The 21401-nt window shown below is 36.4% G+C and overlaps 1 protein-coding gene across 1 annotated transcript in view; it reads left to right on the forward strand.

Moving 5' to 3' along the window:
* LOC107090069 (vasorin-like) overlaps positions 1-20522 on the forward strand; it is a 33559-nt gene extending 13037 nt beyond the window's left edge. Inside the window, exon 2 of the mRNA XM_015383230.1 lies at positions 16104-20522. Within this exon, the coding sequence (XP_015238716.1) occupies positions 16121-18244 (2124 nt within the window). The 5' untranslated portion in view covers positions 16104-16120 and the 3' untranslated portion in view covers positions 18245-20522. The remainder of the gene's footprint in view (positions 1-16103) is intronic.
* The last annotated feature ends 879 nt before the right edge of the window (positions 20523-21401 follow it).

The following is a 21401-nucleotide window of genomic DNA, read 5'->3' on the forward strand; positions in this document are numbered from 1 at the left end:
GTTTATGTCTTATTTTATGAGTAAGCAACTTGATTATCTGTCTGAATGAAATAAAATGTGGACATCTTTAAGCCATTTGCAATTTATGTAATGGTATTTCCATGACCTTGATTCAAAACTAAAACTTGGTTGCAAACCTGTTTTTCCCACATTGATAGCCAGATCTTCACTCAACGGTTGCCAGAGATCCATCAGAGGCTTAGCCATTTATCTCATCTTTGTTTCAGAATCCACGGCAGTTTTGAACATTGTTGCCACAGGCAAAACTGAATGTCTTACCAAAGCCAAGTTATCATAAAAGCTCAGATACCTGCCAGGTCTGTGTCAGCTTCCAAAGAGCGAGCAGTGTTTGCTAATATGTGTCCGTCATGTGTATTTCATCAGGATATTGTAATCCCTCTTGGCTAATGCTAGACACTCCACAAACAAAACCAGACTAGAGTAGGTCCAAACCAAGCAGTCAGCAGGTCAGTAAGCTGCAGAAACATTACTCCATACCTCTAATAGAGCCAAAACACACCAGGCTGCTCAAAGTATGACAGATGAGACATATCAAACAAATTGATGCAGCGCAGATAAAGTGAGCAATTTTCCAGCCTCGATTAATGTGGAAAATGAACTTATTGCATCTGTGTTGAGTTTTGATTGGGCTGATAGCTAATTATGTACTTCCAGCTGATAAAAAATTTAACTGCTGCCATTTTTCAAAGTGACTGGAAGAGGTTCCTGGTCAACGGCTGTATCATAATTTTCTTAAAAAATGTGTTGACCTTACTTGGAAATGTAGGAGTTCAGACCTTCTGGAAAAAGATATATCTACTTGTTAAAAAATGTTGTTAAAACATTTATCTTGAATGATATGAAAAAATGTCTAGCTTGGTAAGAAACCATGGTAATTGAACAATCGCGTGTGTTGCGTTCGGTTCATGCGCTGCTTCTTTTTCTCATAGGCGAAGCGTGTACTTTCCAGAGCAGAAGGTGGCGGTACTGCGACCAAAGCCAGCCACCAGTAGTAAACAAGAAGAAGAAGCAAAGCAACGTAGCCGGGTGTAGCAGAAAAAAATCTGTTGTTTTGGAGAATTGTGTGGGTATGGCGAGTGGGAAAGAACAGGAGTTGGAAGACGCGCCAGCAGCACTTTATAGGTCTGCTGTATGGGAACACTTTGCATTTAGAGTGACCAACGATGACGGCGGAAAGAAAGTTGTGGATAAAAGTGCAACAGTGTGCAAGCATTGTGCAACGTGTGTTGTACGATACAAGACATAATAGATTTTCCTAACAATCAACATTTCCGAACCGTAAACTGTGAGCACGAAACCGTAAACCGAACCAAACCGTGGATTTTGTGAACCGTTCCACCCTAGCTATGACACATCTTTTACCATCATATAAAAAACTCTTCAATCAATAAAACTGGGGCTGCAGCTAATGATATTTTTGATTACCAAATAAAAATATAAGGAAAGAAAGAGGTGGTTATTATATTTTCTAATAAACACCCTTTGCTTAATAAAAAAGAATAGGTTTTAATATAAGGAAATCCAGCAATCTGCTATATTATATCCCTTTGACCTGAGAAAATGCNCTGTGGATAAAAGTGCAACAGTGTGCAAGCATTGTGCAACGTGTGTTGTACTATACAAGACATAATAGATTTTCCTAACAATCAACATATTCTGAACCGTACACCAAGAGCACGAAACCGTAAACCGAACCAAACCATGGATTTTGTGAACCGTTCCACCCTAGCTATGATAGATCTTTTACCATCATATAAAAAACCTGCTTTAAAAGTCAATCAATAAAACTGGGGCTGCAGCTAATGATATTTTTGATTACCAAATAAAAATATAAGGAAAGAAAGAGGTGCTTATTATATTTTCTAATAAACACCTTTTGCTTAATAAAAAAGAAGGTTTTAATATAAGGAAATCCAGCAATCTGCTATATTATATCCTTTTGACCTGAGAAAATGCTTCATATTCACATCTTGAAAGTCATCCAAATCCACAGAGTTGTTCCAATCATGTTCATGCAGTGTTTTATTGGTAATTGTTTGCAGTTTCCAAAGCAAATCTCTAGCAGATGTGGTCCTGATTTGAAAGAACATTGTGAACTCATACTTTCGCCAAGTGCAGATCCAAGCTGTCTGCAAAGAAAATAACTAGAAATCGGTATTGATAAAAGATCCGCAGCACAAACACTGGGACTGATTTGTTGGATGTTATGTTATTTTGTAAATGCATCTTTGCTCCGTTTATATTTGCTCTTCTTAGGCACACTGGCCTGCTTTGTCACAGATACGCTAGTTTAAGCAAAACTGGCTAAACTACAGATTTACAGAGACTTTAATGCATTGGATTTGTTCACACTGACTTTTCAAAGTCTTTAAAAAGTATCAGCGTAAATCAACAGGACTGATTAAGTCTTGTTTGTCATACTTGTTGTGTTTCTGTTTTATTTGGAGAGCAGAAGCGGTGCTCTTCAGCTTTAAAAAAAGAAGAATGCGTTTATATTTTTGACATCATACGTCTGGTTCTATATTTTTTTCTGCTTGTCTGGTTTTTAGCTGAATGTGTATCTGTATGTGTGTATACTGCCCTCCTTATCTATACAAACACAACCCTGTTTTCTCCCCATCCCGCCTGTCCAAAATCCCTGCAAAGCCCCCGAGGCCCTTTTCATAGTCGTGTGTCAGCGCCTGGTCTGCAGTCAAGCGTGTCGTCGCCATTCCTTCACGTGTCTCTACTTCGGAGTCCGGTTTCACCCCACAGAGTGCAGCGAAGCCTGTGATTTAACCACAAGCATGTGGAATGGCATGTTTTGGATCAAAGTCGACATTGGTTAGAGCTTTATCACAGACAGCACTGGATAAGGGGAGATGGAAAAGTGCTAGTTTTTGGTTTGTTACTATCTAGTTACTCCGCTCGGGGATTTTTGTCTTTAGGGTTATATGAGGCCTGGCTGCAGTTTGATTATTTTTAGCTGAGACTCATTATTTTATATTGTATTAATTTTGTACTGCTGATAAAAATTTACCCTTGGTGGATTTGACAGGACAGCATCTGTGTACAAATAATGAGCAGAAAAATGTGGCTGTTTATATTATTTTAACTGTATAGAGACACTCTAATCTGAATTTCTGTCCAATTTCTGACTTTCCAATTTTTGATCTGCTGATACTGACAACTATTGATTTTCCATTAACTGGATTTAGCATTATTATCAGACATAAACACAATTGCATTACAATAACATCTGTCTCTTATTCCCAAACAAATAGAGCTGCACCTCAATGCTGATATTTCCTAAAAGACCACTAGCAGTTAAAATGCCAGCCTAATACTTAACAAGCAGTCTGCTGTGACATGTTGAGCCTAAGAAACCTAACTTAGTGTTACCTTCTGAAAGATTCCCTCTCCCATGGCCTCAATGAACACATAGATATCTGCATTGTTTCCTTCTTAGCAAAAAAAGCAAGAGATACTCTGATCAGTTTGTTTTCCTGCTATTGTTGATTTTCCCATTTTCTTTCTGGGTGAAAAATTTTTGATTCCCAGTTTCTTTTTAAGGAGTATTGTGGAAAATAGAAACCTACCTGGGTGGACCTTGTAATCTGGGGAATGAATTAAGACACTGTCCTTAAAAAATGTGTACCAGGTTCTTTAATAGTAGTTTTAGTTTTCAAATTAATTAAATATATATATACTATGCTATTTGTGCATCAAAGTTTTTTCAATCTTTACCCAAATTAAAAAGTTGTAAAGCTAAAACTAAATACCATAAGCAATACTTGCTTAAGAAATTCAACTATGAACTTATTATTGAATTTTGTTTCGATAGCAAATATGTTTGTGGTTTATGTTAAAACCAAAAAAGGATGTCCTTTAGGGCTGAAACAATAATTTCATTAATTGTGATTAATCGATTGAAATAATCGTCAACTAATTTAGTAATCGATTAATCGGTAACTGGAGTATAGAGACTCTAAAATGTACTTTTAACTGACAGAGCGACCCACCTTGAGCAGGAACAAATTTGTAAGAAAATGTCTGCACATTTTGCATTTAAGATAAAAATCTTTTTCGTCTGTAAATTTACTCCATTCAGAACTCCTCAAGTGGAAAGTTTAATATTTTCAGTCTTCTTCAAGGAAACGTTTGTTATCCAATTATTAATCCATTAGTCAAAAAAATAATCAACAGATTGAGTCGCGAGTAGTAGCCCTAATGTCCTTATAAACACATTGCAAATATGATCAAACAAAGAACAAAATAGACAATAACTGTATTATTGTCACTGTTTGTCCCACCTGATTGAGGAACAACTTTTTAGTTTTATATTTACCCAAAAAAACAAACATAAACTTAGGGACCACAGCCATCCTTTACGCTATGCTTACATTAAAGGGTAGAACTGATCAATAGCGTTATTCTGACTATGCTTTAACAATGCTCCCAAACGTGCCTTAGCTTATTGAGATTAGCGTTTGATGAGCAGCCATGTTGGGACATGAGAGGGCACTCCTTGAACTATTCGCATAAAGTAGCATGAAATGATCCGAAATATCTTAGTATGCTAAAAAGTTAAGAGTTACTTTAAATCAGATGAATACAACTCCTATCAAGCAGCTTGACACAATGATCAAGTCTGTAGCAAACATTGTGTTTGACCAAAAGCAGGTTCCTTTATCCTGGCAACTGTTAAACCAAGATGTGTTCTGATGATTATGACATAGAGAGACTGTGTAGGACGTTACACTGTTTAATCTAAAAACAGATCTTTAGTTCTTCATATCACCATTTTTTTTTAGCTCTTTCTGTCTAAAATGATAAATGAGTGCTTATTGCTCCTTTAACAGTACTTTAGAGATGTAAGATTGCTTTTTTTGTTGTTTTTTTAAGTGAAACACATATCAGTTAATCAGCAGATAGTAAAGTAAGTGCCTAACAGGGAGTGCCTGCCTTCTGTCATGATTAACTATCTTTATCAGAGATAAGGTGTGATTGATGTTTAAGTATATGTGTGTGATTTGGAAATGAGGTCATTGTTAATCTACATGTAAACTGCACATACTACATAGCAAATGCTATTTTTTATATTTTGGCTGTAACACATCTCTCAATGGATAAACTGCTCAAACTTCAATTGGCTCTATATTTTCCCTTTCTTTAATACACAAAGGTTTCCCGCCATAGTCACCCTCCAAGAGACACATTTCACATGTTGGCAGCCGCTTGAAAACTGGGAAAAATAATGTCAGGAAACATGCCTGGTCTCGTAAACCTAAAGAAGCAGGCGGCGCGGCACAGCTCTAAAGCAACACTGCAAAGAGTTAAAAATCTGATTTTTTTTTTCTTCTGTTGCTGTGAATAATACAGCCTTTGTCTCTGGGTCATGAACCAGTCAAGGTCACTGGCTTCAACAGAACCAAACAAACACAACGCAGTTCACTTTGCGCTAATTGATTCGCCTTCCAGCAGAGACAAGAATGAGCATGTATGTTAGTGCATGTGTTTACTTAAAGGGATCTGTCAGGAGTCAGAGCAAACAGATAAGTGACAAAGTAAACAGCCAAATCACACACACGACAAAACAACATCCTTCAGCGGAAATATGGCTCTGCTCTTTAAACTGTTCTCACTTTTTTAAAAGTTTGGTTTCTTTTGTAGTTGCATTTCAATCATGATTGTGTGCATATTTGTGTGTGTGGACCTTACCGCTGGTCTCCCAGCAGTAAATCCATCCACACATTGGGTTAATGAGGTGTTCCAGCTGCAGGGGACGGTTGGTAAAGATCTCTGGGACTGTTTCAGTTTCTCTGTGTATGTGGGTGTGTGTGTGGGTGCATGCAGGAGATTAAGGGAGCTCAGCAGTATTCGTTATTGTGTAAAGTCTCATTTGCGGCGGACAAATTGAATTTGGAGACGTGTGATTTTGAATAACAGCTCAGACTGTTCCTGATTTTCCAGTGCAAGTCTCCCATGCGTGTAAATTTCCAGTACAAATTACTTGGTAGGTTTTAGTGACAAACCTGCAAATTTTGCAAACCCTAACATATCGGGCAAGCGATGAGTCACCAGTAAAATTAGAAAGCAGTTCTGAGGAAATTTCATGGAATTCTATTATGAGAACAACAAACAGCATGTGAACTCCTGGAACCTGATCTGAACATACAAATAAATAATAAACCAGCGGAAAAAACAACATAAATCAGCTTATAAGGAATTACTTCATAATAGGCACACAATGATTATTTATTACAATATTGTCAAATATCAAAGTGCGAACTGTTAATACTGTAAAGATTGCAGTGATTATTATAGTAAAAAACATTTTATACAGTATTGTGGATCTGCAGTGGGCATGCAAATATCTCTTTGATGAAGCCTCTCTGAAAAAGATGCCAACAGCTGGCAGATTATCCTGATCAAAGTGCATAAAATTAGAGAATTTTTTTTTTTTTTGCTAAAGATGTTATGAAAATATGGAAATATTTCCAAAGGATAAAGTTTTCACATTTTGTAACCATTGCATTTACCCTTTAAATGTTGGTGACACAATATTGACATTTTCCAATATTTTTTGTGCACCAAAGCGTTCATTAGTACCAAAGTACTAATGATCAATGTGATAATTTTAAGGTAACAGAGGCGTAGCAAGCCGTGTTTCCTAGCTGTGTGTTTCTGACCGACCTGCTGTGGTCATATTAGCCATCATCCTCTGGCTCAGACTTTGACTCTGTTCGCTAGAGGTCCACTCTGGATAGCTCTGACCTGTAAGGTGTGATGCCTCCATGTTCCTCAGCATCACTACCCTCTCCTGAGCTTAAATTGGCTGATGGTTTAACCACACAAACCATTTCCAGACTAGATGTTCTTGAACAGCCATCAATGTCTCCATCCATCTCCATTATAAAATGTAGAGCTCCCTAACAGTTCTCCCTCTGACGTTACATCACAGAGATTGGTTTCTGCTAGCTGTGAATCAGAGAGTTGTTCTGGAGCTACTATATGTAGGATATTTGTGTTAAAATAAGCCTCTTTGATTCAAATTAACTCAGAACCACTTGGTATGTCCTGCTGCAGGATTTTAATGCAAAATGACATGAAATCAGTATCCTGTCATCACTTTAAAGGGAGTGATTGGCAGCTTGAAGCCCCTGTTTAGATCTATGCTCATCGACACAGCATGACAGACTGGGGTATTTAAACTAGGTATTTGCAGCCTCATTAGAACATATGCTCTATGAGGTAACCTCTAGTTACTCCCCATTTACATAATAGTGCAAATTCACAACATATGCCATCTCAAGTTACTTTCTAAAAATAAAATATATGTACAAAAATATATAATCAATAGATTCCAATTGTATAGACATAATCATAGCCAATTATATTAAATAATTACCTAAACAGTCAGGTTTAGGTAATTCATCATTTTTCGTAAAAAGATTTCACTGTAAACCGACGTGTTTGCAGCCAAACAAGCATTTCATTTCAATTCAATTCACTTTATTTCTATAGCGCCAATTCACAACACATGTCATTTTAAGGCACGTTACAGTAACTCTGTAGCGAACAGAGGATTTTCATTTGTATTTTCAACTCTGGAGCAATCCTTCATATACTTATAATGCAGGTAAAAGATAGTGTATAAAGGATGCCTGTCTTTAAAAGGAACAAAATTTCAGCAGAACCAGGCGCATTGAAAGATTTCAAGTCCCATGTATAAACAGTGAAATACGCCTTTTAAAGCCAAATGAGATTAAAGTTTGTTCTATTTTGGTTTCCTCAAGGAATTTTTTTTTATTTTGTTTTTTGAACATCAAAATAATGCTTTGGTATAATTACTATATGTGTTGATTTGTTATTTCAACTGGAAATGGAAAGCTGAGAATTTTTATGTCGCTTACTTTTAACTGGTCATCTATAGTGTAAAGCTGTTTTTCTCATTCCGTCCATCCATCCATCCATCCATCCATCCATCCATCCATCCATTTTTTTTCTTCTGTAATTTTAAACTCCATATTAGGTAAAATGTCTATTTTTGGCACTTTACTCTGTGTTTAAAGAAACATTACCATTACCTGTCTAGACTTGTTTAAACCCAGAGGGAGTGTCTCATGTACCCTCATGCATCCCCTTCAGTCAGAAATATTCGTTATCATGCCAGAGGCCAGGACTTGGAAATGAAAGCCTGTTTTTTACAAGGAGGTGTCCAATTGGCTTAGCATCCCAGGGGTAATCACCTGAAGGTAGTAGAATAGACAGATAGATGGAGAGGTGTAAAAGATAAATACATGGTGGTGACAGCTGTAGGCCTGTATGTATATAGGACTAAAATAAAAGCAAGCATACAAAGGCCTGTGGTGAACTTTTGCTTCAGTGTCTTCAGAGGAGATGCCTTTCCCAGATGGGAATAGTTTATTACACGAGGTGTTGACAGGTCAGAAACTGACAGACCTGAGGAGGCCAAAAGGGGTCATTAACAGGCTGCCGTATTTCAGGGGGAAATGTCACCATATTCCAGTTTTATCAGAGAAAGAGGGTAAGAAAAAACTGAAGAGGGCCAATCTGAGATCACATACAGGAAAAAAAAGATAATATGAATTAAAAAGAAAACAACAAATGATAAAATCAGGTGAGAAAAGTGAAACACATGCGAAGATTATTTCTTGTAATAACATGGGGGGACATGTGGGAATACTGTCCACATGTAATATGTTTCCCATGTGTTTCACATGTAAAAATAACATCTCATAATAAAATAGGAAACGTGGGAAAACTTCTGACAAAGGGAACATTTTCCCACTCGTATTTAAAATGTAAAAAAAAATGTTCTGTATTATTTACTGTATATTTTCAAATTACATGGTGTAGTATTTGGGAATAATTATAATATTAATATTAATGGGAGGCAAATGTTAACATAAAGACATGCTTTTCTACGTCCTTAAAGTTTTTTAAATACTGGGTGTAACAAACGCACATTACTTGTGGAAGTTTTATCATGCAGTAAGATGTTAAATTATAGGAAAACTTTCAAAATCTAAAACATATTCCCATGCTTATTGAACAGATGGGAATTAACAAGTTTTTCACATATGTAAATTTTATGTTTGATAGATGAAGGTGTCATTACTTCTACACTGCAAAAAAGTAGATCTAGATAAGTAATTTTTTCTTAAATGCATTTTTCATGAATTGAGGACTTAAGTGAGACACTTTCCCAATGGAACAAGACAATTTACATTTAAAATAAGAAAAAAAAACCATTATATTGTCTTATTACAAGGGCATATTATCTAATTATCTTATTTTAAGGGTAAAAAATCAAATTCCATTGGCAAACCATCTTATTTAACTACTCAAATTAAGGCAAAATAAACGTAATAATTTTTTTTTTTTTTTACTTATTTCGAGATTGTTTTTGCAGTGTAAAATGCAACGGAATATTTTGCTATAAGTGTCACATATGAAACACAAAACACCTTTTAGGACTGGACGATTCCTGGAGAAGAATCTGATACAGACAGTACATGTTTAGGGTGAGGTGGGCTCATTTGACAGGGTTGTGTCTGCTGCCAGCACACCTGTGTGCAGCTTTAACGCAGGTGACTTGTTCATATCCAGCTGATGACAGACAGATGAAATGAGAAGACACCCACACATGCATACGCACAGGCACTCTTCACTGCAACCATATTTCGAGAGCACAGAAACTGTTTTGTCTGATATGGATTAACTTAAACTTTATTATGAATATATCAGCATTAAAAATGTTATTGCATAAAGGATTTTTAACACAATAAAAAACTGTAGTCTGTGTCAAACAGCCATTTAAAGACAGGCCTTACATTTGACTCTTAGCCTTCCTTTCAGAATGTGAGATGTTTCAAAGAACAAGTCCTTACAAATAAAGCTATAGCAAAACAAACTTTCCAGCTGTCACCACATTCACTCTGTGGGGCAGAAGGTTTAGGTAAACACTGCAGTCTGACAAGGAGCAGCAGCTCACCTGAAAGCCCGTCTGCATTTTCATCATAGCAAGAGCAGAAGCAAAGCTGGCATACCGGAGTTAGACAAAAGAAATAAACCACAGCGTCACAGTTGCTGGCTGAACCAAGGTCAAATGATGACAGATTAGTAGACAATCCAGTTTGATGTTGTTGCCATTAAATCTTTTATGTAAGATTTCTGGTTTCAACTGAACAATTTGGGAGCAATTGTGTAAAGTATGACCGTGGGCTCCTCTCTCCTACCTGTTAAAGCACAATAGCTGGTGGGTTTTAGAGTCTGTGAGGTCTATAATAAAAAGCCTGGAGGAAGAACAAAAGAAAGTTAAGATTGTTAGAAAAGACCACGACTCGTTTTAGATCATGATGAATCAGGTGATGAAACATTAATACTAAGGATTACTTCTCAATCTCTTTAAATAGGTGCTTTGGCAATAGAAAAAATTAAAGCTTAATTTATTGATGGAGCTGAAGACCTGAACGATGCAAACAGATTGTGAAATACTTATTCTGCAAACCTTTCCTATGAAGTTAAAAATTATTTATATTTTGGCTTTGTGAGCCAGAGTATTCTTAGGACCTAAAGTCAGCTTGCCCAGTTTTATCCAAACTCAAACAAACAAAACAAAAACCCTTTCATAGTGAACATAAGTAGGGTATTTAAATAACAGACTTAAAGGTCATTCCGTCTACATTCTGTTAAGAAAATGGTACCATATAACCAAAAATACTACCAATTTTTGTAAGCCAATCTCCCTGAAGGAGACAGAGAGAAAAACTCTTTAAGTTCTGCACTGAAGCCTTTATAACCAACCACACCTACCCTACAGGTTCCACTGGAGTGGTAACAATCTAAGCCAATCACCACAGAGTAGGAAAACTAATGTACTGTACCAGCCTGAAGGCACTCAGCCTTTCAAACAGTTTACCAAAAAACAACTTATTTGGTTTACTACCATCAATCATTCATTTTTTTATACCAAAATCTTAAAAAACATCATCTTCATTATCAAATGAACACACAGCAGCTGTATCTCCTCCGTGCCGGAGTGCTAGTGAGCATGTCTTTGGGAGTGAAGACTGAGGAAAGGATTAAAGAGTTTGACCTGCAACCAGAGGGTTGTTGGTTCAAGCTCAAGCTTTCAGTGGCTTTTAGTGTTGTTGTGTCCTTGAGCAAGACTCGCATTGTCTACTGATGGTGTACGGCAGCCTCGCTTCTATCAGTGAGCTTTAGGGCAGCTGTGGCTACACTGTAGCTTGCCACCATCAGTGTGTGAGGTTATGGGTGAATGAACCCTTACTTCAAAAGCGCTATAAGTATAGGCCATTTACCATTTTACCATTTAATTGATAAACCTTACAAACGTCTCATCTACGTGACAGTACTCCACTTCTAAATATGCCTTTTTATGTAGTCGTCAGTCAAATATCTGTAAATACATAATCAATAGATTAGCTTGTATCACGTAGAAAATAATCCCTTGCAACAAACAAGCCTAAAAGTGAAATTATCCCCCCCTCCCCTCAGACCACAGAATAGGAATTCACAGCAATTGATGGGGAGGGGGGCACTACATTAATTTATATTTGAAATAGGTTGAAAAAAAATTGGTATTTTCTCTGAGATCTCATTGAATGGTATTTTGACTATAGTAGTACACTGATATTGTCCACCCTAGGACTTCTGTTCTATTCCATATGATGTTCTTAAACATTATAACAAGTTTTTGCAGGATTGTTAGAAATTATCTACCAGTGTTTCCATTTTGAAGCAATAACTAAAAAGGTTAAATTAGCATTTTTTGTGTCTAAAAGCTTTTCAAATATATATTAGTTATTTATGGGAATTTATGCACTAATGTGACATTAGTTCACATATTTTTGACCGCTTATGTGTAAACATTTCTGGGCAACAACATGCACATGCTGGAAACACTTGATCTCCTTACACACCAGTCACACACTAAGGGTTTAAGGAAGATTGAAGTTTTTAAACAGATTAAGCTTTTCAGGCATGAGGTAACAGGATATTTTCACCTTGGTACCAATAATTCAAGTCCTTTTTCTCCCTGGAAGAAAATGAAGTAACCTCCCAGTAAACTCTCTAACACAATTTATGATCCCAGCCTGCTTCTTTGTCTCTGGGTCTCTGTCCTCTACGTTTATCCTCTGTAGTTTCCCATACTTGTAATTCTAAAAGTCTTAAATAGCTGATTTTTCTACTTCTCTAGTTATGCTGTGAAGTTATATTACTGCATTTTTTTGTTGTGACTTTTAAAATCTTTGTAATACCTCTAGCTTGCAATAAAACCCAATTCTTGGCAAGTATCTCCTATTCGCTGTGCTGCTTTCACATTTGGAGCCCCTCTAAGCTCTTTCCTTTAGTCTTTTGTTATCCTAGTTTACCTCTTCTCCCACTTTAAAGAACAGAACCACAGATGGAGATTTCATTCTCTGTTCTCCCACTACCTCTGTCTTTTCACAGGGGGAGGATGAAGGTTTATGTGGGTCTCTCATTCTGCCTCGCAGTGAGGGATTGCTGCAGTGCATTTTGGGTAACAGAATCCAGCTGTGTAGTGGACTGAGTTGATGTATGTGCTATTGCAAGCATGTGCAGGAACATGCATGTGAGAGTTATGAGTTGAAAGAAGATCCTATGTGATCCTTGGTGCCGTCACCATGATGGTGTGTCCAAAACACATCTTGAGATATGCATGTTCATACCAGATGCATTTGTGTGTCTCTGTGTTGCTTTGCAGGTTGTGAAACCTCATCAATCTGGTTATTTAGACTGCAATACTTCTCTTTTATGTTGCACACATTAAAAGAAGAGTTTGGTAGGTATCCAGTGTTAATCTTTTTGTGCACTAATTTATTACATTTTACTGTTTAAAAAAAAAAAGAACATAGAAACACACTGTCAGGTTTAAAGCAAAGACATTGATAGATAGGGCTTATGATAATACCTGTTGCTTCATTCAGTAGAAGAGATCACAGCAATTCCACAATAAGACAAATGTCACTTTGAAGAGAAATAATATTACGCCATAATAAAGAAAACTCCTTTACTACTTTTTAAGAATACTTGTTCTCAGCGTAATGTGAACTAAGTCAAAAATTCATGTGTTTTATAGATGAATTATAGAACAATGAAAAAACACACTGCAAGAACCTTTTCCAGGAATTATGTGATATTTCAGCAGCTGCAGCTAAGAGGATGACAACAAACCAATTACCAGAGTAGAAAGTTACCAATCGAAAGCAGGTGGGAAGGTATAACTGTGAAATTTATCTACTTTCTGCCTTATAATGTAGTCTTATACATTTAAAAAAAGTCTAAAACTTGTTACATATGGTATATTTACTTAATTAAAAAATTCACATCACTGTTGTTTTTATAGGTATCTGCTGTAAAGTGGGGAATAAATCCTTCATTCAAAGGATGTTTTAGAATTAAGAGAATACAAAAGTAAACCCAGCTCCAGCTGCTTATGATATGTGTTTGTTTTATGCTCCCCTCAGAAATGTTTTAATTCTTTATTTATGAAATATCTCTTCACATAACACTTTTTCCATCAGTTGAAAATTACTCTATTTTCAACTGTGTCTCTGACACAGACAAAAAAAACAACAACATTTGTTAAAGTTTATAGTGATCCTGTAGAAATTGTGTTAACAAAATGTTCTGGGTTTCATTATTGAAAAGGGTCCAGAGTAATATTATTAACAGAAAATCCTTTTCCACAATACTAATTCAACGTATTTATTTATGCTTACACCAATTCTTTTGGCAAGCTTGCACTATATGATCAGTTAAACAATAAAGTGCCTTGAGATGACGTGTTGTGAATTTGCGCTGAACTGAACTAATTAATGAAACTGGCAACTAAGTCTGTACGTAAAGAATCATGCTTGATTTCATGGCTTTTTCTTAATATAGTAAAATTAGTTCCTTATATTTTATTATGATGTCTAATGTTTTTGATCATCACTTCAGTTTTTTACTCACATTTTGGACAAACATAAATACATCCAGTGCACTTGCCTAATAAAATTACATATCCGAATAGGAGTATGCAGAAGTAAATAACTTTTATAAATTCACCCAATCATACAACTTTTTCCTCAAAAATCACAAATATCTTCCTTCCAAAGCTGAATAAAAAAAACATATGCTTGTTAGTGTTTTATTTTTAGTATAATCTGCTATTTTGTATGTCTGAGGAGTATGTCTAAAAGCCTGCCTTAAAATAAGTTATTGGCCTATTTATTAACACCACAATAAGAAATGGATATAGAAAGACATTTTTTTATTATTCCATGCACCCCTCTATCATAACATTGTGTCCCAGTTTCTACTCTTACTCTTCCTGTTTTGATACTAACATACAATTATCTTTCCTCTCCTTTCCTGTCATCAAATTACTCGCTGAGGCAGCATGCCAGCAGTAATCTGGAATCCTGAAAACATTGGCAGTTTCAATGTTCTATAAACAGTCTCTGATTCTGCATAATGAAAGTTTTATTTCCATCTTGGCAGTTCTGTCTTTTGGTATGAAACCAGTGGTCTGTTTGTTTGACTCATCAAGTGATGTAAAATCATGTATTAATGAAAAAAAAAAAAAAAACACATTTCGAGTTTAAATCTAAATTTCAATGGCTGGCTCCTTTGTAGCACCACCATTTTACTGCATATTTTTACACCCAAGGAACGAATCTATGTCTGGTGCAAGCCCAGCACATCCCATCATTCCCAAAACACCACCCCCACTGTGAAACTTGGTGGTAGCAACATCCAGCGTTGGGGATGATTTGCAGCAGCAGAAATTGGGAAGTTGGTCCAAGTCTACAGTAGGGAAAATGGATTGTTCAAATACAGGAATATTCTTGAGTGAAATCCGGCCAGTCTGCCTGTGGGACAAAGATTATCCTTTCAACATGACAGTATGTGCTGAAAAAAAAACAAAAAACTCTTGAGTGGTTTAGGGGAAACATTTAAATGTGTGTTCGAATGTCCAAGTGAAAGTCAAGACCTCTTACTGTACTTTTACCTGCTGCTCTATGTTGGTATGTTTGAAACCAATCTCCTATAGGAGGGTTCAGATCAATTTTGCCTTTTTTTTTTTTTTTAAAGATGATGTGACATTTTCCTTAGTAACACACTCTGCTGTTAGTTAAACTTTACAGTCCTACTGAAGGACCTGACTTATGATATTAGATTTTTTAGAGACCCTCTTTAACATGTTGTGAGCTACATTGAAGGGGAACCTGCTTAAAGCTCCGGCCTGGGTGTAACCACAATTGTATCGAATATCCTCCACTTGTAGACTATTATTCAGATGTCACACATTCATACTGTACAGTTCAGTGTTTTATTTTTTCTGTCATGCAGCCCTTGCAATCATGCCATCGTGTACACTTTCACTAAATAGGTCAGGAGGGGTAGCCTAAAGTAAATGTCTTAGGTTTGAACAGGGCAAAATTTCTTCATAAAAGAAAAAAAGGTTTATAACATGTCCATCCTTTGTAATGCACTGCATCTAGTTTAACCCATTTAAAGGTGTAACGATTCTCCCTGCATGTAACTCTAAATTTTGAAATGTATATATTTAGTTTAGTTTTGTTAACTTATATCAATTAAATTAGTTTGGTTTTTTTTTTATGAATACAATATGTCAAAATGCCTACATTACTGTGATATTACATTAGGACCAAAACTGTCATTACAGCATCTGCTTGTTTGAATTTGATCATGTTAAGATGTAAACTGATTGTAAAAGTTACATAATCAGGTTGCTGATCTCAGCTCAGTGCAATTCGGAGGTCAGAAAGCTTTGAAAGAAAAAAAAAACAAAAGTAGTTTTACTGGATGCAAAGCTTATCCTGCTAACATGTTTAGATTTCATTTGTCAGATCTATAAAAGTTGTAACAACCCCCCACTATTTTCCATCAATTTGTTGTTAAAGTGTTGAAAAACTCAAAGTCAATATACTGTTCAGGCTTTTGTCAGAATGTACCTATATGACCAGGTCAACTAACAAATCAATAATAAAAGTATTTTCTTTGTCTTTTTTCTGTTTCAGAGCGCTGGTCTGTCATCATGTTCCTTCACATTGCCTTTTTCCTACTCTCCTGTGAAGCGGTGTTCTCCAGTGATTGCCCAGAAATCTGTGACTGCAAATCTCCAAGCACAATATTTTGTGTTCAAAGTGGGGCCACCAGTGTACCCCGTGTCCCTATCTCCACTGAAAACCTATACATCTTCCAGAATGACATCATCACCTTAACCCGGGATGACTTTAAAGACATCACTGAGTTGAAATCAATAGATTTGAGCCAAAATAAGTTAACAGAAATTCCTGACAATGCATTTGAGTCACTCTCGAAATTGAATAACTTAGACCTTTCTGCAAATCATATAACTCACATTTCCAAGGAAAGTTTCTCAGGCTTAGTCCAGTTAGAGAGGCTGTATCTCCATGGAAACCTCATACAGAGCATTCACCCGGAGGCTTTTGAAGGTTTAGAGATGCTGTTGGAGCTGAAACTGCAAGAAAACAAGCTTACATCTCTGCCTTCGATCGATTTTCCCAGACTACTTCTTATAGATCTTAGCAACAATAAAATCCCAACACTTGAATCCCCAAACTTCCATACTCCTCATCTAGAAACCCTAAAACTATCCTCATTGGGTCTCTCCTCTTTGGACGAAGCTCTCGTAGCCTCCATGAGAAACCTTCATGAGCTTGACTTATCATCGAATAAGTTACAAGAAGTCCCTCAAGCTCTAAAGCAGGAATCTCTAAAGGGCCTTACCAAACTAAGCCTGGCTGCTAACCCACTTTTCGAAGTGAAAGTTAGTGATCTTAAGCAGCTGGTCGCAATTCAAGAACTGGATCTAAGCGGAATTAATCTCCAGGGTTTTCCTGAAGGTTTTTTTGAAAACTTTCCCAAGTTGACAAAACTGACCATAGCTGAGAACCCTTTTAATTGCCTTTGTCCGTTAGCCTGGTTCCCTGTTTGGCTAAAAGAAAAAAAACACATCATGATGATGAGACCTGAGGAAACCAGATGCCATTTTCCTCTAGTTAATGCTGGGAAGAAGCTTTCCGCATTGGAGCACAAAGATTTTGGATGTCCTCTTACCACAACGGAATCTATTGGCTATCCTCTAGAAAATACTCATGTTCCCCAAATCCCTACAACGTCTTCAGAAACCACCTATACCAACGCCATTCCTCCTCCTCCACCTCCTAGTGATGAAAGTTTGTCCTTCGTAACAGACAATCCTCGCTTTGGATCAGAACCTCCAGTTTCCCCGAGTTTTCCAGGGCTGGAAAATGAGCTACATTTCTGCCCGCAAAACATTTGTCTCAATGGCGGGACTTGCTATTTTGATTTAAGCGGAACAATCACCTGTTTGTGCTCATCAGGAACATCAGGCCTCTACTGTGAAACTGTAAGAGAAAAAACGGAGTTCCTGCAGCCTTCCGCAACAGAGGTTTCTGTGGTAACCTCGGTGTTGGCCTATAAACTTGACGAGATCAGCTCACGGGAAGTTACATCAACATCAATACTTCTTGACCTGCACAGCTTCATTGAGACCCGGCCCAACATCCGTGGTATCAGGCTGACCTACCGTAACCTTTCAGGTCCTGACCGTCGTCCTATGATTCTGAGTTTACCAACATCCTACCCTGAATACACTTTGCGTGGTTTGAGACCAAACTGCACCTATTTAGTCTGTGCCAGTCCCCTTGGAGAAAAGATCCGTTTTAAAGGCAACAGCTCTGTAGAAATGGGTCCCTGTACAGAGGCTCGCACTAGTCCTACTGTGTCTGTAGAGCCTTTAGTAAATCCAGAGACCCCTATGACAAAGACTCTCATTGCAGCCCTTGTGGTCCTAGCATTAGTTCTGTTGTTGGCTGCTGTGGCTGGAGCTATAGTCTGTGTACAGAAGAAAAGGCAGGCAACTGCAGGATTGGAGTTAGAGCTTGGCCCAACAGATCCTGAGGCAATGGACTTTGAGGAAGTTAAAGTTTGTATGGAAAATGGAGTCCATGCTAAACTTCCTATCAAACAGCCTCAGGGAGATCGTTGCCAAACACCACAACCACCTCCATTATTGCAACAAAACGGTAGTTTGGAACATGAGGCTCCCTTGATACAAGGACACTACCCATCAAATAACAATATATCAACAGTGAAGCCGTCTTATTTCTAATGCTAAGCAGGATAAAAGTGGAGTTCCCGTCAGGACTATGCTGCAGTTCTCTTTATAGTTTTTTTTTTTTTTTATACCCATATCAGATTTCCACTGTTTGAAAAGGGCACTTACTGTCTTCTGTTGTGCACATGATGGAATAACAGAGCAGATAATCTATTTAAGAGACTCATCTTTATGGATTTCAGACCACAGCGTATTCAAAATATGCTTAACAACTACGTGACAGTGAAAAATATGTGATTTAAATTCATGTAACAGGGTTTGACAGTGGAACATCTAATCCAATCAAAAAATCAAGTGCAATCAATTAGGAGGGTCTCAGTTTTGGACAATGCCTGCTTGCAGTGACCTACTAGAACTCTTTGCTGTTTTTTTTCTTTTTATATGAAAGAAAAACACTTTAATCCTGTTGCTGGATATGGGAATTTGAAACAAAAAAAGCCTTGAACTGGAAAAGCGGCAGAGGCTCAAAGACATGAAGACTTTTTAATTGCAAACTTTTGCATACCTGAATTGTGTATAAAAAATTGCACTGAAAACCACATTTTGTGGTGACTTCCACAAGGCTTACAGTAATTTGAATAAGCAAAAATAAATACACGTTTGGACATTACAGACTATCAGTGCATCCAAGGTCTAAAATTAATTTTCGAAATTGATACTTAAGGAAAAAAAAAGTTCATTTGAATTCAGATTTGGGAGTCTGCTGTCTCTACTCAACCACCACAGTTTCCTACACCGCAGAGCCTTTGGAGTTTATGGAATTTAATTTACTGTGAAAGATTAGTACAACTGTTGTTACCTGCTTTTTTGTTATTCTAGATCAGCTGTTGATTTTCTGCTTTTACTTTGTGAATTTTTGTATTTTTACCATGTCTCTGTTGTAAATAGCTTTTGAGTAATATTATTGTCTCCTTAATGGGCATATGTAATGCCTGACATTTCCTTAAAAGAGAGCTAATAAGGAAAACAAAACAAAAAAAACAAACCACGAATATAGGTGATATTGCAGTTGAAAGATATAGAAAAATGTCCATGTATAAAAATGTAAACTTGGGTAACGATACATATGCAATGCTCACCCAAGACATAAGTGCCGTCAGTATCTCTCCAACTGAAATGACAGTTTAACACATAAAGATTTAGAACAATTGTTGACACACTTTATTGCTGGGTCCCCCTTCTGTTTATATGAATTATAATAAAGGAATTACCATTATCCCACACCCAGGAAAATTCACTATAGTAAATTACATATTTTAATTTAATAAATTATACACTTTGAATATAAATAACATATTTAAAAAGTGTATTTTTTATTTTATTTGTTTGTTTTACTGTGTAACCATATTCAACATCAATAATAAAAATAATAAATTAATTTATTCTTCCATAACCCTCCTCCCCTGCCACCCTCCAAGGGGCTGGCCACACACTTTGGAAAACACTAATTTAAAGGATAATTTTGAAATCTATTAAGGGGAGAAATATTGCCTGCGAGCAATGGCCTGGGGACCTTGCAAACCAGGACTAAAGAATTTAAAAACTTTTATCATGTTTTCAAATTTTCTGTAATCTGTCAGAGTGGCAGATTAGCTTATGAAAAACAACAACAACAAAAACAAATTGAAATATAGGAACATCGAGATAAAAGTTTCAATTCCTGTTTTAGTTCCGACCGCCATTCATACAGGCTGAATACATCAGAATGCATCAGAGTCCCTTCCAATAACTGTCATCAAACCATACAGCGTAGCAATATTAAGCAAGACAAGTGCCTGTGCAGATTTCAGTTTTCTTACTGTAATCAGTCCAGTTTCAGTTGTAAGTTTTTAAATTCACTACAGCATCCAGCTGCCAACGTTTTACATATAGAATATTGTCTGTCTTAGCAGACAGTTATCACCCCGGTAACAGCATAATGTTTGACCATGATAAAGTCACATTAAACTAATATTGCACATGTGGAGGATTGGAAAGAAGGTGAAATACTATGATGAATTCTAATAGTCCAGTTTTATACAAACTCTTCATTTAGGATGCACAGAAAGAAAATGAGTTGCAGTGGAAAGCTAATTATTGAACCATCTAATGCTGAAGGATCCTTTGTAGATCATAGTCCTGTGAAATTCTGCTTCTATCAAACTAATTTAGGAGGTTTTGGATAAATTGGTAGGAAATTAGTATTGTTTTCTGTTTTCTACATTGTAGGTTAAAACCATTTTCTGCATAGATCATCTTATTAACAAATGTCCTCATATATATCCTTATCCCATTAGACATGACCATTTGACATATTCCCATCTGAATTTTTTTGTGTGTGTGTGTGAAATAACTGTCCTTGTCCTATGTAAAAAAAAAAGTGCATCAAACACTATGGGTAGAGATGACATGTCTTCAGTCCTATTAATATGGTGCTTACTTTTTTTTAAGAGAAAGTGTCAAGAAGTGCTTTTAAAATTACAGTATCAATGGGGATAGTGATTATGTATTTACATACAATATTTACATGTTTTATTTTTTTACATTTTTTACAGAACAATGTTTTCTTTCTTACTTTTATATTTATTTTTTTGTTAACATCAGTGAAAATTCCCTGAGTAGCAGGAAATAAATACTAGTTATTTCTCTCAAAATCTCATGCAAACACACCCATTAGGAATAACATATTCTAAATAGTTTTTAGTAAGTAAGATAAACTACTTCAGGTGGAGGATATCTAGTTCTGTATGCACACAGGAAACTCCCTAACGCACTTAAGGTCTGGGAGACAGCTGCATCCAACATATTGTCTTGGAGTTACATAAACATATCACCACAATGATTGACAATTAGGAGGACCACTTATTTAGATAATCCACCCGGAAATAAAATATCATCCTCTATATCTTCCACTGTTTAATAATCAAATGGGCTTGAGAGAGTTAGAATTATACATCACATGAAAAAAAAAAAAAACAGTTGATAAAACCATGGTAAAAACTGCAACAGAGAAGTGTAATTAATATGTGTTCTCTTTTACAAATATATGTCATATATTGACTTCATAAGAAACATATGTTTTTCACAGCAGAGCACACTCACACCTTCTGGTGTCTGTCATTCTTCTTGACCTATTTTCCCTGTTGGAAGATTACTGAAGACATTTTTTGTA

This window comes from Cyprinodon variegatus, unplaced genomic scaffold (genome assembly GCF_000732505.1).
Source record: "Cyprinodon variegatus isolate N-32 unplaced genomic scaffold, C_variegatus-1.0 Scaffold278, whole genome shotgun sequence".
Classification (NCBI taxonomy): Eukaryota; Metazoa; Chordata; class Actinopteri; order Cyprinodontiformes; family Cyprinodontidae; genus Cyprinodon; species Cyprinodon variegatus.